Raw genomic sequence first — 27,307 nt, 5'->3', positions numbered from 1 at the left:
TACACCCATTCTGTCCTCTGTACCCAGAAGTACCCGGGCCTCTTCATGAAGTACGAATTCGCTGCCTCCTGAAACCTTACTGAATGACACTAATCCTGCTTCACACACAAGGAAATAAACTAACCAGAAAGTTATTGATCTAATAGTCAGAGATCAGTCAAAGAACAAAGAAAGCTGGATTATCTAAGCATGCCTGGATCTGAGAAAACTTAAAATCTACCTGCTGTGTTTGTCTGAGACCCTCTGTAACCTGCTGGGCTCCCAAAGGTGATTAGGCTCCCTCAAGGTGGAAGGACTCTGTGCCCCTCAGGACAGCCCTAGCGCCTCGAGTTTGGTCACCAGAGGTCAGCTTCATCTGACACTTGTAATCTGTTTTGCAATTTCTTCAAAGTGAAGTCCCCAAAACCCACCTGAAGCATCTTTCATGTGCCTTCTGCTTCTCAAGGCTTACCCTGTCCATCACTTAGCCCAGTCCCGTCAGAGAGAGGAGAGGGAGGGGAGCGAGGACAGCTGTGCCGAGGACATTCTGGCTCTTAAGTGCAGGGCTCTTGAGTTCAGGCATGGGAACATTAGCTCTGAGACATCAAGTATGACTGTCCTCGGGCAGGAAGTTTAGACTGTCGTGGCAGCTCTGAGTGAGAGGTGCCAGTGCCCACAGGGGAAGCCAGGAGCTGCGAAGCTGTTCCAAAGCTCAGGCTACGGCCCCTCAAGACCCACTGGGTGCTCCTTTGTTTTCTCTCAGTTTGCTGTGCACTACCTGCTGCTTCAGGACAGAAAACGGTGCCTCTCCCCCTACACACACAGGCAGTGCCCCTTACCTCCTAGGCAGGCGCCAAGGGCCAGGGCGTACATGAGTGGCATGGCAGGCAGGCTGACCCCAGGGTCTTGGCTCAGGCTCAGGAGCACAGGAATCTGTGGGCAAAAAGGACGTTGTTGTGTCTCGAAGAAGCACACAAGGGCTGCAGCTCTGGTTGGCCACATCCAGGTGCTTTTCCAGCAGGCGGACTGTGAGGGTCACAGGATGCATGGACAGAAACTAAAGTGAACTTTGGCTTCCTCTCAAACCATACCTGTCTGATTCCAGCCACATGACCATGGGCCCTCTTCCCCCACTGCTGGGGATCATAAACAGGGCACAGTCATGTCAAGTCTAAAGCGATGCCTGGATGTATAAAAACCCAACCAGCGTTTGCGAAGTCCACACTACCTTGATGCACACATCATCTTAGCTAATCCCAGACAGCGTTTGGGTAAGACTGCTATTCCTTCCATGATAGACAAGGAAACCAGGACACAGCAAGACCCAGAAACATGGAGCTCGACTAAGCTGTTCCTCATCTCTGCCCTGAGTCAGTCATCCCAAGCCTGGGTCACTCACAACAGGACAGCCGGCATCAGATCGTATGGTGTGTCGTTTGCCAGTAAGCCACGGCAACCTCGCTCACACCATCCTGACAGAGATGAATTTCACATTATCCTAACAAAGTATGTAGTGGCCGTGGAAGATCTCAGAGAAATCGGTGTCCAAAAATGTGCTGCTCCTAAGTCTCCCTGAGTGTCTTTGTAAAGGACATTTTGCTGTCCTTGGGACACGTCACAACTACTCTTCGCTCGGACTGTTGGTCCTGAGTGTGCCACTTGTGTCTGGGGCCATGGCGCCAGCAGCCGGCCACTTGATGGCTAGCCTGTGGGTCATGGAAAGTGAACGCTCCCCACCCCTGGGTACTGCAGTGGGCAGCCCTGTCCCGCCCAGGCCGCCCTGTGACCCATGGAGTTGGTCAACACACTGCTCCACATCCGCAGGAAACAGCAGCCCTATCTTGTCTCTCTCTGTCTCTGGTGTCTCTCCCAAAGGCACAGTTGGGCCGGCACAAGAGGGGCCTGCAGAGCCTCAGCCTTCCATCCTACCACTGCTCCTGCTCTTTGACCCGCAGCACAGCCCGCTGGGCCTGGTTCCGAGTTCTGTACTATTCTGCACCTGAATGCAATAGGATGCACTAAAACAACATCAAATAAAATGCAAGAGCTAAAATTAGATGCTGAGGGCTTTTTCCATGTCAGCTGTCACAGTCACCCACGATGTTTTTCCTAATCCTCCTTGTGGGGCCTGGAGAGACACCCAGGAGAGGAGAAGCGGGACAGCCTTGAAAGCATGACTTCTGCACAGAGGTTGAACAGCAACACAGATCATGGTGAGCACCCAAGGAGTCAGCCAAGGAAACCCACAAAATAATGCGCACAAAGTATCATTCTTTGAATTCAACAATCAAGATAAGAATAATAACATTTTAACTTGAAAACAGCCCAAGATGTTAGAAAGATCAAATGTCAACGAAGAAAAACTGCCAGAGAATTCTGTCAGAATTTACAATGTATTTAGGATTTGCAGTGTTATAGGCGGCTAAGTTAGATAAAAATATTACAGGCAGGCAGGCAGGGCTGAGACCTTCAAGGAGCCAGTGCAGGAGATGACACACCTTGCAACTGTGAGGGAGACAGACACTCCGCTGTGGGCCAGACCTCAAGATAAAAGATGGAAGGAACACACCACACACTGCCCTTAAGGATACACAACAGGGATTGACACTCTAGGTCTCCAGCACCTTGAGGAAGCCAGGCGGAGCCCTGTTCTGTTTCATGCCCGTTGCTATGTGACTTGATTCCCCATTTGATCCTGACTTAATCAATTTTACCTGAGCAATTATGCTCGTGATCTTACTGGTTGACCACAGTTCTGCCCACCTCGTGCCCACTGTGTGAGTTCCCATTTTTCCCCACCTTGGGCTTGCTTCACCTCGGGGTTTTGCTCTATAAAAATCTCTAGAAAAGGCTGGGTCTTTGGCACTTATATTCTGTTCTTAACCTCCATTGTTCCTAACATTGATCCTTCGGCTTTAGAGAACACGAACTCACAGGAGACACCTGGCAGGTTGGGAGTTTCTCCTCCTGTATCACCAGTGTGGAGTTAGGGCACTGTGGTAGACACCGAGATGCACTGCCCGCCATGCAGCTCTGGGCTTGGACCCAACAGCTCCCTGTCAACTGGGGACAGGTGAAGAAGGCAGCAGAGGGCAGAGATGACGGTGACGGAGGTGTGTATTAAAAGACCGAGTATGCCACACCCATTAACAAGGTCCTCTGCTGTTCCTGACAGCCCACAGTGTGTCTGCATTCCTCCTCTCCTGAGACAGAGGCCTTCCCAACTCTGGGTCACATCCATCTGCTCTGGAAGGCGCCCAGGGGAAGCCCTTGGTTATGGAGTGACACCCACCACTGAGAGACTGCAGCAGAGACAACACGCACAAGTCATCACACAGCTTTTAAACTGTGGCTAAAGGGAAACCAGCCACTAAGCAAAAGCTCCTTCTGACCAAAGCTGCTGACCACACACCACTGCAATCAGGGTCTCCTAAAGATACCGCATCCACACATTCATTTCTCAAAAATAAGACAAACGAGAAACCCTGAGACACAGGATAAAATATTCGAATCTCCTCATGTTTAGTGGTAAAATATAGGGACAAATTATTCACCACTTATCTGTGGTTTTGCTTTGTATGGCTTTGTTTTTTTTGTTTTGTTTTGTTTTGTTTTTATTTAAGAGGAAAAAGAGAAAAACACAAAACAAACCAAAGCGGCGTAAGGGTACACGCAATACAGAACTACAAAAAATCACAAAACAAAACAAAACAAAAAAACATAACAGTAAGAAATCACCTGCTAGTAGATTACACACTATCTTCTTGAAAATAGTTCCTCAAATCACAGTATCAAAGAACACAAGGTGGACATTCTAACAGGGAGACTGCCAACAGCTGTGTTCAATGTTCCAAAAACATTGATAAAGTCAGCTATTTAACACCCCAAACACACTTGCTGTTATATCCGTTAGAGCTCTTTTTCTTTTTTTTTTTCCCTCTCTTTTTTACAACAAAATTTACACATCTTGGATTTTATTACTCCTTAGTGCTTATTACTTTCTTTGGGGTGGGGGAAGAATACAGTCAAATATGGCAAAACAAAGCTGTCAGTCAATACCAAGGATAGACATAGCACATGGTGTAGAACAGAGTACAAGTTTATCAACAATGGTTATCAACGTTGTCCCTTGTTTCCTTAAAAAGAATTGTCTATCTTATTAGATATTATAAAGTTGGACAAAACAGTAGAGAACAAGACCAATAAAACTTAGGCATTGTAAACATTACAGGACTTCCAAAGAAGACAATAGTCAAACCAGAATGGGTATCTTAGTGAATCTTATTGTCTTCAAAGTAGTTGCCTATGTCTTCAAACTTGATACTATCATATAGAATGGAACAGAGTCTAATCAGTCAAAACAAGATCGTGGGAGTACTACAGGACTTCAAAACAAGTTAATAGGAAATCGAAAAGAGTTACTATTTATATATCCTAATTTTTTTGAATTTTTTCTTTAATTAAGACAAACATAAGAAATGACTAAATAATTTTTTTGAAACAATAAGGGGGAGATTGAGATAAAACAGGACATAACAATATAACAATAGAGGTCACAGCATGACTGTTTCAACAACCTAGTACTTCACCACCTTAAAACCTGACTTAATAGTAGTTACCATAGTGTCTTTTTCCTTGAAATATTTGGATAAAACTTCATATACTCTAGCTTCAAATATTTTCATATCAAGAAGCCCAGAATAAAGCCTTTCTAATTAATGAGTGAAAACTTTATAAGGCTTCAAGGCCACCTAATGGGGAATCATGATTACCACATATTTTTATATATTTGAATCATTATTTACATTAGGGAAACTATTCGGTATTCACACATGCGAGATTGATTTATTTCGCTAATGAGTATGGTCTCAAGCTGCGCCCATTTATTGATAAATATCTCAATGTGATCCTTCTTTATAGCTGAATAATACTCCATTGTATAGAAATACCACAACTTTTTTATCCATTCCTCAGTTGATGGGCACTTGGGTTGTTTCCAAGATCTGGCGATTACAAATTGTGCTGCTATAAACATAGGTGCACATATATCACTGTGGTATGATGCTTTCAGTTCTTCTGGGAATATGCCTAGAAGTGGAATAGCTGGAATAAATGGGATTTCCAGTCCCAACTTTTTGAGAAATCTCCAGACAGATCTCCACAAAGGCTGTACCAGTCTACACTCCCACCAGCAGTGCAGGAGAGTTCCTTTTTCCCCACAGCCTCTCCAGTATTTGTTGTCGGTTTTCTTGATCCTGGCCATTCTTTCAGGAGTGAGATGGTATCTCAGTGTGGTTTTAATTTGCATTTCTCTAATGACCAATGATGATGAACATTTTTCCATGTATTTATTTGCCATTTGCATTTCTTCATCTGAGAATTGCATATTCATCTCAGATGCCCATTTTTGGATTGGATCTTTGAATTTTGGAGGTCTGAGTTTCTTTAATTCTTCATATGTTTTAGACAAGAGGCCCTTGTCTGAGAGAGAGTTCACTAAAATCTTTTCCCAGTTTGTGGGTTTTCTTTTCACTATGCTGGAGATTTCTTTTGACATGCAGAAACTTTTTAATAAGAAGTGGTCCCAGTTATTGATTCTGGGAAGTATTTCCCGTGCGGTTTGAGTCCTGTTCATGAATTCTTTACCTACTCCTATGTCTCCAAGGTTTCTACCTATTTTGTCTTCCAATAGATTTAGTGTTTCTGTTTTAATATTCAGATCTTTGACCCATTTAGATTTTAATTTAGTACATGGTGATAGACATGGGTCTAGCTTTAGTTTTCGGCAAATGGAGAGCCAGTTTTTCCAGCACCATTTATTAAAGAGACTGTCGTTCTTCCAGTGAACCTGCTTGGCTCCTTTATCAAAAATAAGGTGGTTGAGTGTGTTTGTAGTTGTGGTTGTATCTTCTAATCTATTCCATTGATCTTCAGCTCTGTTTTGATTCCAATACCATGTTGATTTTACTACTGTTGCTTTGTAGTATAACTTCAAGTCAGGGATTGTGATGCCTCCTGCTTTGTCTTTGCTGCTTAGAATTGCCTTTGCGATTCTAGGTCTCTTCTGGTTCCAGATGAAATTTAGGAGTGATTTCTCTAGATCTATAAGGTATGTTGATGGTATTTCTATTGGGATTGCATTGAATCTGTATAACAGTTTTGGGAGAATGGCCATTTTCACAATGTTTGTTCTTCCTATCCATGAGCAAGGGATGTCTTTCCATTTTCTGAGATCATCTTCAATTTCCTTTTTCAGTGTATTATAATTTTCACTGTATAAGTCTTTCACTTCTTTCGTAAGAGTAATTCCTAAATATTTCATTTTTTTGCTTGCTAATGTGAATAGTCCAGTTTCTCTTATTTCCCTCTCTGTAATTTTGTTGTTCGTGTATAGGAATGCTATTGATTTCTGAGTATTGATTTTGTATCCAGCCACATTACTGAATTTATTTATTGTATCTAAGAGTATTTCAATGGAGTTTAGGGAGTCTTCTATGTAGAGTATCATGTCATCTGCAAACAATGACAACTTAACTTCTTCTTTTCCTATCTTTACCCCTTTTATTTCTCTTTCTTGCCTAATTGCTCTGGCTAGTACTTCCAGTACTATATTAAATAGGAGTGGTGATAAAGGACATCCTTGTCTTGTACCCGATTTTAAAGTAAAGGCTTTCAATTTTTGGCCATTTAGTATGATGCTGGCTGTTGGTTTGTCATAAATGGCCTTTATTATATTGAGGTAAAGACCATTTATTCCAATTTTCTGTAAAGTTCTTATCATGAATAAGTGTTGGACCTTATCGAAGGCTTTTTCTGCATCTATAGAGATGATCATGTGATTCTTATTTTTTGCTTTATTGATATAGTGGATTACATTTATTGATTTGCGTATGTTGAACCATCCTTGCATTCCTGGGATGAATCCCACTTGGTCATGGTGTATAATCTTCTTGATGATTTGCTGGATCCTATTTGCCAATATTTTATTGAGGATTTTTGCATCTGTGTTCATTAGGGAGATCGGTCTATAGTTCTCTTTTATAGTTGGGTCTTTCTCAGGTTTTGGTACTAGAGTAATATTTGCTTCCAGGAATGACTTAGGAAGGATTGCTTCCCTTTCAATTTCATTGAATAGTTTGAGGAGGGTCGGCATTAGGTCTTCTTTATATTTCTTGTAGAATTCTGCAGTGAATCCATCTGGGCCTGGGCTCTTCTTGGTGGTCAAGGACTCAATTACATTCTCAATTTCATTAGCAGAGATTGGGTTATTCAACAGTTTTATATCCTCTTGATCTAGCTTTGGTACTTCATATGCTTTTAAGAATCTGTCTATTTCTTCTGTGTTATCAAACTTTTGAGAGTAGAGGTTTTCGAAATAGGTGTTGATGATCCTCTGTATTTCTATTGGGTCTGTAGTGATTTCTCCTTTTTCATTTCTTATTGCATGAATTTGAGCTTTTTCTTTCCTTTTTTTAATAAGGTTGGCTAGGGGCTTATCGATTTTATTTATTCTTTCAAAGAACCAACTCTTTGATTCGTTGATTCTTTGGATTGTTTTCTTAGTCTCTATTGCATTGATTTCTGCTCTGATTTTTATAATTTCCTCTCTTCTTTTGGCTTTGGGCTTGACTTGCTCTTCTTTTTCTAGCTGTTTGAGGTGTAGCATCAAGTTATTTATTTGTATTCGCTCTGTTTTCCTGATGTGGGATCTCAGTGCAATAAATTTTCCTCTCAGAACGGCTTTCATTGCATCCCACAGATTCCGGTAAGTTGTATCTGCATTTTCATTTTCTTTTAGGTATTGTTTAATTTCTTCTTTAATTTCTTCTGTGGCCCACTGATTACTCAAGAGTGTGTTATTTAGTTTCCATGTGTTTGCGGAATTTTTGCAGTATCCTTTGTCATTAATTTCTAATTTCAGAGCGCTATGATCCGATAATATGCAAGGGATGATTTCAACTCTTTTGCATTTGCTTAAATATGTTCTGTGAGCTAATATATGGTCTATTTTAGAGAATGATCCATGTACTGCTGAGAAGAATGTGTATTCTGATGTTGTTGGGTGGAACATTCTGTATATGTCTATCAAACCCATTTGTTCACAGGTGTGATTCAGTTCTGTTATTTCTTTGCTCATTTTCTGTCTGGTTGATCTGTCCCTTGGTGTCAATGGTGCATTAAGGTCTCCTGTTACAATTGTGTTACTGATAATTTGAGTTTTCATTTCTGTTAATAATTGTTTTATATAACTGGGTGCTCTGGAGTTTGGTGCGTATATATTTAAGATAGTTATCTCTTCCTCTTGGAGTTTTCCCCTTACGAGTATGTAGTGACCTTCTTTGTCCTTTATGGTCATTGTTGGTTTAAAGTTCATGTTGTCTGCAAACAGAATGGCTACTCCTGCCTTTTTTTGGATTCCTGCTGCATGAAGAATTGTTTTCCATCCTTTGACTTTCAGTCTGTGAGTATCTTTCTGGGTTAGATGGGTTTCCTGTAAACAGCATATGGTTGGATTTTGTTTCTTGATCCATTCTGCTAGTCTGTTTCTTTTGATTGGTGCATTGAGACCATTTACATTAATGGTTATTACTGTTAAATGCTGGTTAATTGTAGGAATGTTATGTCTCTGCTGTTGCATCTTTATCTTTCTGTTCTGTTTAATTATTTGCTTTGCTTAGTGCTTTTTTCCTTTGTGTATCTAAACTGTCTTTCAATATTTTTTGCAGGGTTGGTTTGGTGTTCATGAAGTTCTTCAGCTGTTCTTTGTCATGGAAGTATCGTATTGCACCATCTATTTTGAATGATAGTTTTGCAGGATATATCAGTCTTGGTTGGAAATCATTTTGCTTTAGGATCTGGAATACTTCACTCCATGCTCTTCTTGACTTTATCGTTTGTGCTGAGAAGTCTGCTGTGATTCTGATAGGTTTTCCTTTATAAGTGATTTGTCTTTTCTCTCTGACAGCTTTTAATAATCTATTCTTGTGTTGGATTTCTGGGATGGTGATTATTATATGTCTGGGTGTAGTTTTATTTTGGTTATGACTGTTTGGAGTTCTATATGCTTCACTGATCCTGATGTCAGTTTCTGATCTCATGCTTGGGAAATTTTCAACTATTACTTCTCTAAATATCCTCCTGACATCCTTCATGTTGTCTCCTTCTCTTTCATTAATCCCTATCATTCTTATGTTATTCTTCTTTGCATCGTCTTGCAGTTGTTGAATTGTTGTTTCCTGGTTCCTTGTTATTTTCAAAAGATCTTTCCTTTCCTGTTGACTAGCTGCAATCCTGTCTTCAAGGTCTGAAATTCTATCTTCACTTTCATTAAGGCGGTTTTTACAACTTTCAGTGGAGTTTTTTATTTCCTGTATATCTCTGTGCATCTGCATTATGTATTCTGTTTGTTTCTTATATTGCTCGTCTAGGGATTCTATCTTTTTGTTTAGTTCCTCCAATTTTTTATCTGTGTTTTCTTTAGATATATTTAGAATCTCTTTCATTTCTTTTATCATGTCTTCTTTTATCTGGGAGATTATTTCGAGTTTGAATTTCTTTAAAGCTTCCTGGAGTTGCTCGTCAATTTCAGTGGCTATTGTGTCCGATATATGAGGTGGATGGGATATATTTTCTTCTATATACATCGCTCCTAGGGTTTCTTGAGATGGGCTGGAGGTTTGAGGTTGTAATTTGGTCTTTCGTTTTGTCATTTTCCTATATTTCTGTGTTTCAAGTGTTATTTGAAAGCTTCCTCAGGATCTGTTGAAAATCCCCTTCTATGTTTGGAGCTACTGAGACTCTGGCACCACGCTACCCCAAGCCATTAGGCCTACAGAACCAGTGGCCCTCCTCTGCCTGCTCAGAACTCCACAGTTCCAGACAAGCTGGGCCTCAGGGACACTGTGCGCCCACCTGCCCCTTGGAAGCTCCACAGTTCTTCAATCGCAGCCGGGTTAGGGTACTCACCACAGGCCGCAGTGCTTCAGGAACCTGTGGACCCTCCCTGGTTGCAGAGATATCCACAGTCCTCCAGACACATGAAGAGGCCGATGCAGGCACCCCAAATCTGCCCAGCTCCTCCTCTGCAGACCAATGGCCAGGCGCGGCAGCTAAACAGGCTGGGCTAGGCTGGTAGTGTGGGCCAGCCCACCTATCGGGAGCTCAGCAGGTCTCCAAGTGAAGCCGGAATGGGGAGGCTGATGTGGAAGCCTCAAACCCTCCTCTCCCCTTCACTGCACCTGGAAGCCTGAGGGAACTCCAGCAGTCTGGGTGCAGATATCCAGAGTCCTCCAGACACGCAGAGAGGCCAGTGAAGGCACCCCAGATCTGCCCAGCTCCTCCTCTGCAGGCCTATGGCCAGGCGCGGCAGCTAAACAGGCTGGGCTAGGCTGGTAGTGTGGGCCAGCCCACCTATGGGGAGCTCAGCAGGTCTCCAAGTGAAGCCGGAATGGGGAGGCTGATGTGGAAGCCTCAAACCCACCTCTCTCCTTCACTGCACCTGGAAGCCTGAGGGAACTCCAGCAGTCTGGGCGCAGATATCCAGAGTCCTCCAGACACGCAGAGAGGCCAGTGAGGGCACCCCAGATCTGCCCAGCTCCTCCTCTGCAGACCTATGGCCAGGCGCGGCAGCTAAACAGGCTGGGCTAGGCTGGTAGTGTGGGCCAGCCCACCTATGGGGAGCTCAGCAGGTCTCCAAAGGAAGCCGGGAATGGGGAGGCTGATGTGGAAGCCTCAAACCCACCTCTCTCCTTCACTGCACCTGGAAGCCTGAGGGAACTCCAGCAGTCTGGGCACAGATATCCAGAGTCCTCCAGACACGCAGAGAGGCCAGTGAGGGCACCCCAGATCTGCCCAGCTCCTCCTCTGCAGACCTATGGCCAGGCGCGGCAGCTAAACAGGCTGGGCTAGGCTGGTAGTGTGGGCCAGCCCACCTATGGGGAGCTCAGCAGGTCTCCAAGTGAAGCCGGGAATGGGGAGGCTGATGTGGAAGCCTCAAACCCACCTCTCTCCTTCACTGCACCTGGAAGCCTGAGGGAACTCCAGCAGTCTGAGCGCAGATATCCAGAGTCCTCCAGACACGCAGAGAGGCCAGTGAGGGCACCCCAGATCTGCCCAGCTCCTCCTTTGCAGACCTATGGCCAGGCGCGGCAGCTAAACAGGCTGGGCTAGGCTGGTAGTGTGGGCCAGCCCACCTATGGGGAGCTCAGCAGGTCTCCAAGTGAAGCCGGGAATGGGGAGGCTGATGTGGAAGCCTCAAACCCACCTCTCTCCTTCACTGCACCTGGAAGCCTGAGGGAACTCCAGCAGTCTGGGCGCAGATATCCAGAGTCCTCCAGACACGCAGAGAGGCCAGTGAGGGCGCCCCAGATCTGCCCAGCTCCTCCTCTGCAGACCTATCGCTTTGTATGGCTTTGACTACCCACAGTCCATGACGATCTGAAAACACACAATGGAAAACTCTAGAAATAAACAATTCTTGTCTTAAATAGCTTTTATATTGTTATAAGTGCCCTATCTTACTAGTTATTGTTATTAATCTCTTATAGTACCTAATGTGTAAGTTAAACTCTATCACAGTTGCATATTTATAGGAAGGCATACAGAGTAATCAGATAGGGCTTGGAACCACCTGTGGTGTCAGGCCTCTAAAGGTGGTCTTGGAAGATATTCCCTGCAGAGAAGGAAGGACTGTCTGCTGCAATATCCTCTGATTGCTCAATTTATTTTTTATAGGTAAGCCTTAACCAGCTGCTAAAATTTTGGAATGAAAATGTGAAAACTGTCTTATTTCTAAAAATAGAACAGCCTACATTTCCAACACTAAGTCAGTCCCAGGCAGGCTCTGGGTGGGGAGGCCTTGAGCAGGCCTAGAAGCTGGAGCTTTTTCCCTGTGAGCCCGTGAGACCAGGAGGCAGAGGAAAGGAAGGATGGGGACAAAAGCCTGGTTCTGTGGCTGTCCCCCACAGCTCCCCAGGTTGGGCTCTCCGTCATCTGAGAAGAGGGGAAGCTGGGTCAGGCGTGAGGGTTGCACCTATAGGGTCCGTGCTGAGCCAACTTGGGCCCGAGATTTTTGTAGATGCTGTCGTAATTTACATCTGCTTCCAAACTTCATTTTCTACTAGTTTGTCGTCCCTACAGAGAAATATAGCTGATAAAGGTTTTTGTTTTTTACTGGGGATCAAACTCATAACCTCACGCTTGCCAGGCAGCACTTGTGCCACTGAGCTACACCCCAGCCCTACAACTGATCTTTGAACTAACTTTTAAGTCTGGGCCCCCTGATAAATTCATTTATCAATTATAATAGCTAATAAATATATTCTTTTGAATTTTCTCAGAACACACATTCATGTTTTCTGTGAATGGTAAAAGCTTGAATTTCTTCTTTTCCAGTCCTTGAAGCTCGTATTTCCTTTCTTGTCTGACAACACAGCCTCTGGCCTCTGGGACGTGGTTTTTACGGGCGATCTAGTCTTTTTCCTCACTGCAGAGTGAAAGATGTTCCACATTTTACACCCCACTGTACTGTGAGCTTCTAGGCCACTCTGCAAGGGCCCTCTACCGTGTACCCTCCTGGATTCTCTGCCCCTCGTGTCCACCTGTTCCAGCTGCAGCTGCTAGAGCATCTTGTCACAGGCTCCAATCACCAGCCGCCCGTCACATACTTTGACACCAGCAACTTTCCTTTGCACCCCTGATTCTTTCTTCAGGCTTCTTCACTGAGGCTGATGGGACACTCTGTGGGTCCCCAGTGGATGGCTCCATAAGAGCAATCCAAGGCCAAGCTTTGACAGATGGAGACAGAGGCCTGTGGGTCAATCCTTCTTCTCTCCTCCCGTCCTGGGCAGACTGCATTGAGAAGCAAATGGTCCACTGCCCATGCACTGCCCATGCTGATGCTCCCACAGCTGGCTCTCTCTCCTCTCTCCTTCCCTCTGCCCCTCTTGTTTCCCACACTCCAGTCCTTGGGATTGCCTCAGACTTGGTTGTCTGTCGGGGATACTCAGACTAAGACAGCTTTCTAGAAAGCAGGCTCTCCTAACAGAACTTTGGAGCTGACTGCTCACTGACCAATACCTAGAGGACCCCATCCTTAGTGACAAGGAGTGTGCACAGCAATAGTGGCTCTGAGATTACTGATTGTCTTACCAGTGGTTAAGTGGTTAATCTGCATTAGGCACAGGCTGAAGGCAAGGTCTGGGCAGTGCTCATGGTCTTGAACGTGTGCTAAGTAGTCATGAGCAGTGCTAACTAAGCAGGAAGGTCCTTGAGCACTCTTGCTCTTGTAAATGATTTGGGAAATCTTGGAAAAAACAGAAGCCTCTTGGCATTCAACTTCTGAGAATCTCTGAAAATCACAAAGGGCAGAAAGCTATGCTGCAGATCAGTCCTGCAGACATCTTTTTAGTGCATCAAGAAACTATCGTGCATGCAGAGCCAGAGGAGGTCTGCGTGGTGGATCAGCCCTTCTGTTGGTGTAGAATCCCTTGCTTTTCCTCTTGAAATTTATTTTGCTTATTATTTTTACAGTCACATAAACTTCCTTATGCTTAGTGTTTATGCTAACTCTTTTCCATTCCTTTTTCTTTCAACTTGTCTTTATATTTAAAGTGTATTTCTTGTAAAGAATATAGAGTTGAGACTTGCTTTTTAAACTAACTTTGCCAAACCCTGCCTTTTAACTGAAGTGTTTAGGTAAGCACCATAACAAAACACTTGGTTTTATTTTACCCTTTAATAATTTTTTTCAAAAAAAATACATTTATTCCTGCCATTTACACAAAGGGTAACAGTCTCTAGACATTGTTCTGTACTGTGTTTTTCCTGACACTTTGCATGTGACAACAGCCAAATATATCTCTACTCTGGACTTCATGAAAGTATAAAAAAGCCACACAGTCAATTCCGGCTTCCCAAGCCCAGATTCTGGGAGGAGAACAGCAGCTCACTGGACGGTGACCCTGGGAAGGCAGAGTGAGTCCAGGTTGGGTTCAGTACAGATTTGCAGGCCCTCGCCTGGCCCACCCTGTCCTCACTGCCAGCACGGCTGCTCTCACCTTTGGGTCTCACTGTCCCCCACATGACTCATGGTAACTGGGTGTCTTGGAAGCTGCCTCTCCATTCACAGGAGAAATAGGGGGTCTGCAGGGCCGCAAGAACAAGAGAACACCCCACCAAGTTCCCTGCATGAGCACACACCACACTCCCAACCCTGTGCCCAGACCCCTGGGCCTCTGGGCCCCAGAGTATTTGTGCCAGGATCCCAGTTCTTGCACGCAAACCTCTGCTCCCACCTTTATTTTGCACTCTGGAGTTTCTGCCCCAACCCAAATAATCAAAGACCACCCAGGAACAGGACCTACCAGCCCTAGGAGAAGTCTGCAGTGTGCACTTCCAGTACGGACTGGGCTCAGGAACACACAACACAACCACCCTGCCCAGGCCGAGCACCGAGAAGCCACCAAGACTGGCTAGAATGGCTTCCACTTTCATAGGAAATAAAGATGAATATTTCTATCTTTCAATGTCTGAAATATTTCTCTTTTTCAAATGAGAATCCACTTTGTTTTCTACATGTGTTACGTTCCCACGTTATGCAGCACATAACGATCACATTCAGTGCGGGTTGCAGAGGTTTGCAGCCTTTCTCAACTTCTCACTACGTCTTGCCCTCTCTTCCCTCCCCATCTCGAGGTCTCCTGCCCCTTCGCAGAGGCTCTAGCTCCCTCTTTTGTGCTACCTTTTCTTTTTATCTTGTTGTTTAAAGTATTTATACTTCAGGGTTCTCGTAGTCCTCAGTGGGGCTGATCCCAAAGCATCCAGCACGAGGGTAAGTGTCCATGCTGGCTGCAGCCCTGAGCTCCTGGCTGCCATCTGGGCTGTCGCTCACTGCTCCTGCCCTAGGCTGTGCCCACGTTGTCCTCTGCATCCGTGAGTGTGGTGAGTGAGCACGTTTCATGCTCTGCTTCCCCAGAAGGAAGGGTAAACCTAGACTGCGTGCCAGCTGGAGCTGACCCTCAAACTCACAGAAGCATGCGGCTCACCATTGTGGCAGTGAACGGGATGTTGTCGATCAAGGATGAAGCCAAGGCTGAGACCCACAGCATCAGGACGATGGCAGCGGCCAGGCGCCGGTCCTCTGGGACCATCTGGAGGAAGGAGACAATAGCAGTGCTGCACATCAACAATTTTTGTCAAATCACACACCCTGAGGGTACAACACTGTGATGGGAGAGATTCAGAAGAGCTAAAGGAGAGTCAGTCCTCCCATTACACACGGCAAGACCAAGGTGCACACAGTGTGCAGATGAGGACCACACCTGCATCAGGAGCCTGTGCTGAGTCCCACCCCAGAGACAGAGAGGAAGGGCAATGCTTCCTCTTTCAACCCAGTGGGCACACATGCTGGTCCCTGGACCCAATGTCCCAGCAGATCCTGGGGCTGGGACTTCCACAGCAAACACTTACAGTGTTTATCTAAAGGTGGTCAGGAAAATAACAGGATCTGTAATTATATATTCTCGGGGGTGGAGGGAGCTCCATTTCTAAACTAAACAGGATAAAATAGGTTCCCTGATACACCCTTTATATAATTAACAGACTTATTCTTGCTGGATTTTTTTTAAAACAAAAATCAAAGAATAGTGGCTGGAACATGCTATTGTAGCTGTTGTAACCTAGTTTTAACCATTGCGCCTCATTTTCTGTTCTGTATGCATCTTACTGCCTCCCCCTTCCCTTCCCTTCCAATCTTTCTAGGTTAAGTTTCAATTTCCTGAAAAGGTTGTAAAAGCCTTAGGTGTCAGTTTCCTGTACCCCCTCCCTACCCCTCATCCGGCTATCTGTAATAAAATGTGCTGTTCTTTAAAAATGCTTAATTCCAAGGAAATTACAGGAAGTTCTGTAATGCCCAAATGCTATCTAACTGAGTCAAAGTTCACAACATTTCTGTGGTTTTTCAGCTTTAAAACCCAACCTTTCTAGCTGTAAGGCACACAGTCTCCAAATTGGCTCCTGGAGGTTGTGACGCCAGGCCTGGCCTAAAATAAAGCCTTAGCTCCCCAAATTTTAATTTCTTGCTTCCTTGGGTTTTATTCTGGGGTCCGAGCTATCACAATAGCATTGGTGTACCTTTATTAGCAAAGCAGTCTGCTCTCCGATGTATTCTATCAGGTGGAGGTGTGCCAGCGCCTGGGAGCAAGGATGTAAAGAAAATCTGCATAAAAATGAGAATCTATACAGTTTTTTTTCCTAAACTTTCAAATTAAAAGAAGGCAACATAAGGTAGACCCACATTGTCACTTCTTACAAAAGATCAGACTCAAATGCCCAGTCTCAAAATGATTCTCTATCATATATCCACACTGAAGAGTCACGAGGAAGAAGGACAGCAGCACAGCAGGGTTCCTCACTGATTCGAGGGTAAATTTGAATCTGAATGGAAGGCGATCTCTTTCAAAGCTCTCCAAGGACACCGTTTCCTTGCACATGATGAAATACCACTTCTTATAGAAGGATTTTCAAGCAAGTTACATTTCCAATTTATTTTTAAAGTTAAACATCACACTCTGAGTATAAGAAGAAAATGCAGGGTTTTTATAACCATCAGAGAAAGGTACGAAAGGTCTATTTCATTGAAGCAGATAATTCTTTTCAAACCCCAGACAGAGGCAGACGATTGTACCAGGGAAAAGTGGGCAAGGAGGTTAGCAGAAAGAAAACGGAGTGCGGGCCTTCTGCTCAGGCTGCCACCTTGGTCCCCGCCGAGGGATGCTCCGGGAGCCCCACAATGAAACTGTGATGTGGTGGCCTAGTGAGAGCCAGAGGCCCTGCCCAGCACCTCCCCAGTGACACCTGCTCGCTGAGGTCCGATCACGCTGAAGGACCACCACAGGGCAAATACCAAAGTACCAAACATAACACGGCACTGCTATTACCTGACCTTCATGTAGAAGCTATGGAGTGCAGAAGACCACCCGAGCGGTCTCCTTGGACAGAGCGGTTACCTCCGCTGGGGCTAGCCTTGCCCTGTCTCCATGTCCCGAGGTGTAGAGAGGTGGCCGGACCAGCTCCTTCTCCCTTCACTTGGCTCTGAGCAATGTAACTAGGGCTGGCTGAGGTGCTGATGTGCAATCTTTGAAACCAACAAATAGTTGCTGTTTCCTCACTTTACGTCTCCCTCTAACAGCTTGAGCCCAGTGAGATGGCAGAGCCAAAGCTCTGGGACTCAAGCCTTGAGTTCAAGCCTCAAGCTAAAAGGCTATGACTGCCCAGGGCAGAAAAGAGTGTGCACGTCAGAAACCATAGCATCAGCCTCCGGAACATTAAGAGCACCTCAGTTGTGTTGTGCGGATGGCTCTGCCTGCATCTCTCTCTCTCTCTCTCTCTCTCTCTCTCTCTCTCTCTCTCTCATTCTCTCTCTCTCTCTCTCTCTCTCTCAGCACATGCAGAGGTGCTTCCAGGCCTTCTACCAGCCCAGCTCACAGCACTCAGGCAATTCCGGCCTTTCTCACAGTCACTCACCCTCTAAACACTCCCTTTTTCACAAATTAATAAAATCCCCTGTTCCATGAACCCCTGTCTGAACCACACCCAGGACCCCTGGGCTGTCCTTAACTGTAAATGCGTCTTAGTGTCTTCACTCTTGCTATCAGTTGCACTGGAGGTGGGAGACCGGACTTAATTTGCCAGGATTCCAATAATATTTCCAAGGAATTACAAATATAAACTTCCCAGACCGAGAGGAGGATGGGAGAAGGGCCCAGACGCTGAGTCTTCAAACAATTCTTGATCAAGTTCCCTTTGATGTCAAGTTTGTCTTAGGGAGTATCTACAAGTTACAGCAAGTCGTCCCCTCAGCACGGGTGACACCCGAAGCTGGGCCTTTCCTCACTGTGGGGACTGACCTGCCCGTGCAGCACCCCTGGGTCAAGGGAACACTTTCCCCATGTCCAGTGCGACAGCCAAAATGTCTCTGGCCAGAGCCAGGGACCACGGGAGACACAGTCACCTCCTGTTAAGAAACTATTCTAGCAGAAGCCTAATTTTATAAACTAAATTTTAAAGTTAAAAAATTAAATGCAGCCACAGTTTTTCTTTTGTTATATAGCATTAACAAGAAGAAAACCAAAACTCTAAACCATAGTAAAAATTTCTGCCAAATATCAACTAGAGGTGGTTATACAGGTACATGCCCCCTTCAGCAGTATGCACCCAACTTAACAGCTGTACATTAACACATATTTAGTGTCCACAACTACACCCAACATTGTGGTCTACAATGTAAAGTAGAAAAGACAAAACAACATCTCCACAAACATTGTGTCTAAGGCCAGTTCAAAATATCTAGTCTCTTAATTCAAAAAGTCAATCTTTTTCACAAAGTTAGTATGATGAATCAGTATTTAATAACTCCCTCTATCAAGCATAAAGTTGCCATACAATATAGATTTTACACTTCACAAACTGAAGTTCCTATTTTGCGGATAACAACAGTACTTGTCTCTAAGTACTGTACACACAGCAGTGAGAAGATGCTCTGTGCAGTATAAACCAAAACGTGACACGCCATCACTCTTCCATTGCAGAAACGCTGGCCGGACCAGCAATGCTCTGACAGCTCTGTCCCCCGGGAATAAGACAGTGTAGCAAATCTCTGGCACCACTTTCAGAACGATGGACTAGGAGGTTCAAGTCCTTTCTATGGCTAGACTCTAAACACAGTTTTTATTAGGTAAGAAAGTAAGGCTCCTCATACAAATATCTCCTGCAGCTGGCTAGGGTTTGCAAGGTTTGAGAACAAGAAGTTATACAACTGCCCGCGGTGCATGGGCAGGAGCGAGGTGTCACCTGCAATCCCGGGAGCACCCAGGACTAAGCCTAGTGCCCTTGGAAGCAGACGTGAGCAGCCCCTGGAGGGAAGCATCCCACGTGCGGACCAAGCAAACTCACACAGTTTGAGGCGAGTGCGACTCTAGTCTAGGATTATAAAGGATATTAAAAAACTAATGTGAATGAAAGCAGAAATAACCAAGACAGACCTAAATAGGGCTCAAAACTGCATGGATAAAAGCTCACTGACACAGAATACTGAAGAATAACTTTGTAGAAACTGAAGGTTGAAGACTGTGAATGTACCAGTTAATGGTGGCCTCAGTGGCCTGAGGATGAGGGTTCTCATCTCCACTGTCACCAAAACCACTAAAAATATTAAGAGAAGATGTAACGACAGGAGGGAACATGGAATTTTAGATAATTCTCAGTTAGCATACAGTGAGAAAGAAAGGAGATTGACAATACTAAAACATAAAGAGTAAGATGGCAGATTTAAACATGCAAGAGAAGAAATGCATTACTGTAAGAGACGAAAGTGTCACACTGGACTAAAACTATCAAAGCCAAACCCAATTTCCCAAACACGTCTCCAAACAAAGGAGCTGAAGGGAGATATATGCCACGCAAATTTTAATAATGAAAGCTGCGTAACCTTTTAGTTTCTCATAAAGAGTGAGGTTTTTAATTTTATTATGTGCTTCATTACACAGCCTCAAAACACATAAAGTACAAATACACAGAACTGCAAAGCCTAGTACACAAATCCATGATCAGTTTGAGAAGTTGGCTAGTCAGGGGAAGGCAAGTCAAGGAATCACAGTAAACATTTAAAATAACATGAAAATAAAACGCAAATATCAAATTGTGATGGAGACCACTATGAAGCAGATCTGAGCAGGATTTAAAATTAAGCGATTGGTTTTCTATGTTTACTTGTGAGTCTGTCCAAGGCCTAAGCCCCCTAAGGAGATGGGCAGTGGATTCACAGTAAGTGAGCCGCGTGAATCACGGTCCCGACTGAGCCCTGTAGTGGCTTGTGATGCTGTGAGGCCCACAGAGGAAGATCCCGGCTCCCACCCCAATTAACTAAATAGAGACTGCAGCTGCAGGCGTCTGGCTCCTGCGATGAATATAAACCAGAGATAAGATATTCGCCTGACTAGCACAATTTTCTATTGGAGAAGTCTCTGAACTGACTCTCAGGGTCCTGCTCAGTCCCCCTGCTATCTACTTTAACCCTTCCCTTGGTTTGAAAACCAAACCAATACAGCCACACAGAGAAATTCTGTCTCAGCTCCCAGAGAATCCTGAATCCTGCGGGAGGCCTGGATCTCCTGGAGCCCTAAAGTCACACCTGTTGTCTCTTATTCAAGCCTTCGCCATCCACGTTTGGGAGGTCGTGGTCCTGATCAGTCCATGGTAAAACCGTACGTGAAAACCCAAAGGATGCAGCCGAGCTATGCTCAAAGAAAATGTGTAGTCGTACATGTACATACTGGAAAGCACACAGCATGAAAATAAGGAAATCCATCTTCTAAGTTATTTCTTAAAAACCTACAAATTGAACCCAAAAATAGAAAGAGAAGAAAATAACTGTAAGAGTAAAATAGAGTAAAGTAAAAGACAAGTATACAACTTTCTACTTTTTGAAGATTGTGGTCAGTATTCTAGATCCTTCGTATTTCTATGTAAACTGTATGATTAGCTTGTCACTCCCTGCAGGAAATGACTCAGGCTGGATCTGGACTGCATTTGGATCTAAGAGTCACTGTGGGGAGAGCCACCAACGGAACAACACTGAGTATTTCTGATCTATGGACAAGGCATTTCTCTCTACTTAGAACTCTTTTGGGTTTAAGAAATCTCTCAGTGGATCTAGGACACATTTTGTTATGTTAATTTCTATATTTTTAATGGTTTGGATAGCATCAAAAAAATAACGGTTTCTTAAGTAGTTTCCAGTACTGTGCTGCTAGTGTGTGAGCGTATATTTATTTGTGCAATGTGGCCTTCATTATTCTGACCTTGTTAACTTTCTGTGTTGGTTCAGGCAGCACTGTTGTGCATGTCCTGGGATTTGGGTTTTCTTTTCCTGTTTCCTGTGATGTGCCCACGGCTTCTCTACGTGACTGCACTGCAGTCGCCATGCCCTCCGGTACACTGAATGCTGATGGACCCTGAGAAGTGGGCACCCATGCCTCCTCCCCACATGCAGAGAAATGCTATTAAAGTTTTCAACATTAATTGTGACGTTGGCTCTAGTATTTTTAAAGATGCCTGTCACCAGTTTGAGGACTCATAGTTTGCTGAAAGTTTGCAAATGTCCTCAGCCTGTGCAAGGGGAGGGCAGGGTGTGAGTGCTACACCTGCCCTAGTGGTGGCAGCCTGCTTACAGGAGAAGGAAGGAAGAGAGGCTGGCTCGCTCCTTTTGTCCTGTTGCTTTTCCTGTCTTCGGTCACCTTGAACCGTTGCCCTGTGCCACGCCACCCTGCCTAGCAGCCCACGAGTGCAGACTGAAACCTCCACACACTGTAAGCTAAATAACCCTTTCCTTCCTTCATTTTGGGTGTCGGGTATTTTGTCTCAGCAATGAGATAAAGTAACCAAGACACTTTATCTCTGTCCATTGAAATAATCATATGATTTTTCTCTTGTGTTTTGTTAACATGAAAAACTAAATGAATTCATTTTGGATAAGTCAGCATTGTATTTCTGGAGAAAGCCCTTTTTAAAATTTCCTCTTCTTCTTCTTCTTCTTCTTCTTCTTCTTCTTCTTCTTCTTCTTCTTCTTCTTCTTCTCCTCCTCCTCCTCCTCCTCCTCCTTCTTCTTCCTCTTCCTCTTCTTCCTCCTCCTCCTCCTCCTCCTCCTCCTTCTTCTTCTTGAAGTAATTAGCTGATTTTAGAACTTTCTTATTTTCTACCATACATACTACAAATTTCCCCCTAAGTGAGGTTTAACTGCAGCCAGAAAGCTTTAATGCCTTTCAAATTAAAATCCCTGTGATGCTTTTATCCACAGGCGCATAGCTCTTAGTGATCAGAGACCCACACAGATGGCTCAGACTTTAGGGGCCCCCAGCCTTGCTGACTTGGTCCATGCTTGTCCACCACATGTGCAATCCTGAATCCAAATCTCAGTCCACCAGGTCTTTCTGGGGCTGGCTTGAGTGTGTCACCCACATGCATGACAGAGAATTTAGGCTGAGATTGTGCAGATCCACTCACAGAGCCCAGGTAACTCTGTGGCTCTCTCTCTTGTGGAAGGTCCCTGTGCTTCCCAGCCCACAGGTGGAACTTGCCCTGGCTCCGCCAGATGGAAAGATGGGTTGTACCTCACTGAGAGCTTGGCAAGGCCGTGGGAATGGCCCGGGCCCACCTTGGCGCCCTCTACAAATGAGGGAGGTCAGCTTGAACCACTGGCAACTCTGGATGAGGAGCAAATGACAGGTCAGCCAGGTCCCTGCCAGAATATAAAAGGAAACTTAAAGCCCTTCACACCCTAAGGCACCCTGAAGCACAAGCATGCTGGTAGTCACAGCCATTAGGAAGCCATGAATGTGCTTTTGGGCTGCTTTTGTCAGGCGCCCTGCACCTTATTTAATGCCTGATTTTTCTCCTTATCTTAAAAGTATTGCCACCAAACTCTGAACTGAACAAAACACTATGTTTTATTTAAATATTTAAAATATATGGAAAGTTCTTACATATTCTCTGACATAGCTGATATATTTAGCTATTTTCATAAACAGCTTGAATACACCATAATTGGAATTATTTTAAATAAACTTCGATTTCCCTGCTATTTTTGGAGAATGTCATAGCAAGGTGAGAAACAGACTATCAAAATTGATAAAGAGCTAATTATAAGTTGTCTTTGCTGCAAACATTTAAAATCAAAGTGCTGGCATGTTAATTTTCCCCAGAATTATTCATGTGCCTTCACACTGAATTCACAGTAATCTTGTTGCAAGGCAGAGCTTCCTTAGAGACTCGGATGCAAGGGAAACAGCGGTGAAACGAGCTGGTGTCCATCTGCCTGGCGGAAAAGCTAAGTCACCAGTCTCCATCGCTAAAAACAAACTTCTCTGTATCTTCTCCTTTACAAAGGAAGAAGACATACATTTAGAGTCACCCATAATTTAAAACCCACTGGAAAAAAATTCTGCCAGCTACTCCTTAGACAAAAGATTAAATTCTAGAATATATAAAGTGCTCAAAAACTCTAGAATCCCCCTCCCAAATAAAAGTTTAATCAAAAATGGGCATCTGAAATAAACAACTCTCAGATGAAGTGCAACAAGTCAATAAATTCATGAAAAAAATGATCAGCATCTCTGGCTATGAGAGAGATGCAAATTAAAACAATACTGATATCATCTTACTCCAGAAAAAATGCCTGTCACCAACAAATCAAATAATAACAAATGCTGGTGAGGCTGCAGGGAACAAAGGGGCCTCTGCACTGCTGGTAGGAAGGTAAACTGACACAGCCAGGATGGGAATCAGTGTGGAGATCTCTCAACAAGCTAAAGCTGCAAACTCCGCCTGACCCAGCTGTTCCCCGTCTGGTGTCTTCCTGAAGGATTATAGCATCAGATTATAGCGTCAGATTATAGCATCACCTGCACTCCTGCATCTGTGACAGCACAATTCATAATAGCTAAATCATGAAAGTGGCTTACGCGTCCATCAACACACAAATGGACAAAGAAAATGTTGTGTTTATGTGGTGTCTTAGTCGTTTTTCTCTGCTGAGAGAAAAATACCTGAGCCCCAAAGCTAAAAGAGGGAAGGGTTATTATATTTGCTCTCACAGTCTGCAGCGGTTTCAGTCTGATGGCTCCAAGGCGGGGTGACGTGGCAGAGGGGCCTGGCAGAAGACAAGCAGCCACAGCAACAAGCAACAAGTAGTGACAGGGACCCCCTTGCTGCCCCTGAGCTCTTACCCAGGTAACACACCTAGAGGGCAGGTGGCACTCACATCCATCGGGGGGCACTCTTAATCCTACCCAGAACTATGCCAGATCAAGCAGGGGACCAGTTTAGGAATCAGACACCCTCTGTGCCAGCATGGCACACTCCGGACCCAGCAACCTCTGAAACGCTCCCTCTGTGAGCACGTGAGGCTTTAGAGGGATGTCTAGACATAACCATCACATGCAGAAGGGAGCACTATCTGCAGGAAAGAAGATCAAACCTGAGTCATCTGGAGGAGAATGCATAACACACCTTGAGCTCGTAACGTGAGCTGGACAGACAGACACAGTCTTCAAAAGCATGCGGTCCTCACCTAATGCCGACACTCCTCAAACTATTCAATGAAATTGAAAGGGAAGCAATCCTTCCTAAGTCATTCCTGGAAGCAAATATTACTCTAGTACCAAAACCTGAGAAAGACCCAACTAAAAAAGAGAACTATAGACCGATCTCCCTAATGAACACAGATGCAAAAATCCTCAATAAAATATTGGCAAATAGGATCCAGCAAATCATCAAGAAGATTATACACCATGACCAAGTGGGATTCATCCCAGGAATGCAAGGATGGTTCAACATACGCAAATCAATAAATGTAATCCACCACATCAATAAAGCCAAAAATAAGAATCACATGATCATTTCTATAGATGCAGAAAAAGCCTTTGATAAGGTCCAACATTTATTCATGATAAAAACTCTACAGAAAATTGGAATAGATGGTCTTTACCTCAATATAATAAAGGCCATTTATGACAAACCAACAGCCAGCATCATACTAAATGGCCAAAAATTGAAAGCCTTTACTTTAAAATCAGGCACAAGACAAGGATGTCCTTTATCACCACTCCTATTTAATATAGTACTGGAAGTACTAGCCAGAGCAATTAGGCAAGAAAGAGAAATAAAAGGGGTAAAGATAGGAAAAGAAGAAGTTAAGTTGTCATTGTTTGCAGATGACATGATACTCTACATAGAAGACCCCCTAAGCTCCATTGAAAGACTCTTAGATACAATAAATAGATTCAGTAATGTGGCTGGATACAAAATCAATACTCAGAAATCAATAGCATTCCTATACTCAAACAACAAAATCACAGAGAGGGAAATAAAAGAAACTGGACTATTCACATTAGCAAGCAAAAAAATGAAATATTTAGGAATTACTCTTACAAAAGAAGTGAAAGACTTATACAGTGAAAACTATAATACACTGAAAAAGGAAATTGAAGATGATCTCAGAAAATGGAAAGACATCCCTTGCTCATGGATAGGAAGAACAAACATTGTGAAGATGGCCATTCTCCCAAAACTCTTATACAGATTTAATGCAATCCCAATAGAAATACCATCAACATACCTTATAGATCTAGAGAAATCACTCCTAAATTTCATCTGGAACCAGAAGAGACCTAGAATCGCAAAGGCAGTTCTAAGCAGCAAAGACAAAGCAGGAGGCATCACAATCCCTGACTTGAAATTATACTACAAAGCAACAGTAGTAAAATCAACATGGTATTGGAATCAAAACAGAGCTGAAGATCAATGGAATAGATTAGAAGATACAACCACAACTACAAACACACTCAACCACCTTATCTTTGATAAAGGAGCCAAGCAGGTTCACTGGAAGAACGACAGTCTCTTTAATAAATGGTGCTGGAAAAACTGGCTCTCCATTTGCCGAAAACTAAAGCTAGACCCATGTCTATCACCATGTACTAAATTAAAATCTAAATGGGTCAAAGATCTGAATATTAAAACAGAAACACTAAATCTATTGGAAGACAAATTGGGTAGAAACCTTGGAGACATAGGAGTAGGTAGAGAATTCATGAACAGGACTCAAACCGCACGGGAAATACTTCCCAGAATCAATAACTGGGACCACTTCTTATTAAAAAGTTTCTGCATGTCAAAAGAAATCTCTAGCATAGTGAAAAGAAAACCCACAAACTGGGAAAAGATTTTAGTGAACTCTCTCTCAGACAAGGGACTCTTGTCTAAAACATATAAAGAATTAAAAAAACTCAGACCTCCGAAATTCAAAGATCCAATCCAAAAATGGGCATCTGAGATGAATATGCAATTCTCAGATGAAGAAATGCAAATGGCAAATAAATACATGAAAAAATGCTCATCATCATTGGTCATTAGAGAAATGCAAATTAAAACCACACTGAGATACCATCTCACTCCTGAAAGAATGGCCAGGATCAAGAAAACCAACAACAACAAATGCTGGAGAGGCTGTGGGGAAAAAGGAACTCTCCTGCACTGCTGGTGGGAGTGTAGACTGGTACAGCCTTTGTGGAGGTCTGTCTGGAGGTTTCTCAAGAGTTGGAATTGAAAATCCCATTTATTCCAGCTATTCCACTTCTAGGCATATTCCCAGAAGAACTGAAAGCATCATACCACAGTGATATATGTGCACCTATGTCTATAGCAGCACAATTTGTAATCGCCAGATCTTGGAAACAACCCAAGTGTCCATCAACTGAGGAATGGATAAAAAAGTTGTGGTATTTCTATACAATGGAGTATTATTCAGCTATAAAGAAGGATCACATTGAAATATTTATCAATAAATGGGCGCAGCTTGAGACCATACTCATAAGTGAAATAAATCAATCTCGCATGTATGAATACTGAATAGTTTCCCTAATGTAAGTAATGATTCAAATATATAAAAATATGTGGTAATCATGATTCCCTATTATGTGGCCTTGCAGCCTTATAAAATTTTCACTTATTAATTAGAAAGGCTTTATTCTGGGCTTCTTGATATGGAAATATTTGAAGCTATAGTATATGAAGTTCTATCCAAATATTTCAAGGAAAAAGACAGACACTATGGTAACTACTATTCTTTAAAAAAAATTATTTAGTTATTTCTTATGTTTATTTTAATTAAGGGAAAAATTTTAAAAATTAGGATATATAATAGTAACTCTTTTCACTTTCCTATTAACTTGTTTTGAAGTCCTGTAATGCTCCCACGATCTTGTTTTGACTGATTAGACTCTGTTCCATTCTGTGCGATAGTATCAAGTCTGAGGATATAGGCAACTACTTTGAAGGCAATAAGATTCACAAAGATGCCCATTGTGGTTTGACTATTGTCTCCTTTGGAAGTCCTGTAATGTTTACAATGCCTAAGTTTTATTGGTCTTGTTCTCTACTGTTTTGTCCAACTTTATAATATCTAATGAGATAGACAAATCTTTTTAAGGAAACAGACAACGTTGATAACCACTGTCAATAACCTTGTACTCTGTTCTACATCATGTGCTATGTCTATCCTTGGTTTTGAGTGACAGCTTTGTTTTGCCATACTTGACTTTATTCTCTCCCCCCCCAAAAAAGTAATAAGAACTAAGGAGTAATAAAATCTAAAATGTGTAAATTTTGTTGTAAAAAAGAGAGGGAGGAAAAAAAAAAAAGAGCTCTAACGGATATAACAGCAAGTGTGTTTAGGGGTGTTAAATAGCTGACTATATTAATGTTTTTGGATCAT

At 43.4% G+C, this 27,307-nt stretch overlaps 1 protein-coding gene across 6 annotated transcripts in view; it reads right to left on the bottom strand.

Annotated features, from left to right (window-relative positions):
* Oca2 (OCA2 melanosomal transmembrane protein) overlaps window positions 1-27,307 on the bottom strand; it is a 310,843-nt gene that overhangs the window by 79,627 nt on the left and 203,909 nt on the right. For all 6 annotated transcript variants that reach the window (XM_063249815.1, XM_063249819.1, XM_063249816.1 and 3 more), the window contains exons 20-22: window positions 16,111-16,170; window positions 15,024-15,128; window positions 819-912 (exon numbers count right to left, since the gene is read on the bottom strand). In XM_063249815.1, the coding sequence (XP_063105885.1) occupies window positions 819-912; window positions 15,024-15,128; window positions 16,111-16,170 (259 nt within the window). The remainder of the gene's footprint in view (window positions 1-818; window positions 913-15,023; window positions 15,129-16,110; window positions 16,171-27,307) is intronic.

Source organism: Cavia porcellus, unplaced genomic scaffold (assembly GCF_034190915.1).
Source record: "Cavia porcellus strain 051 isolate PalLab524CR breed Dunkin Hartley unplaced genomic scaffold, mCavPor4.1 scaffold_6, whole genome shotgun sequence".
Classification (NCBI taxonomy): Eukaryota; Metazoa; Chordata; class Mammalia; order Rodentia; family Caviidae; genus Cavia; species Cavia porcellus.
This window is presented reverse-complemented; position numbering and strand designations above follow the sequence as displayed.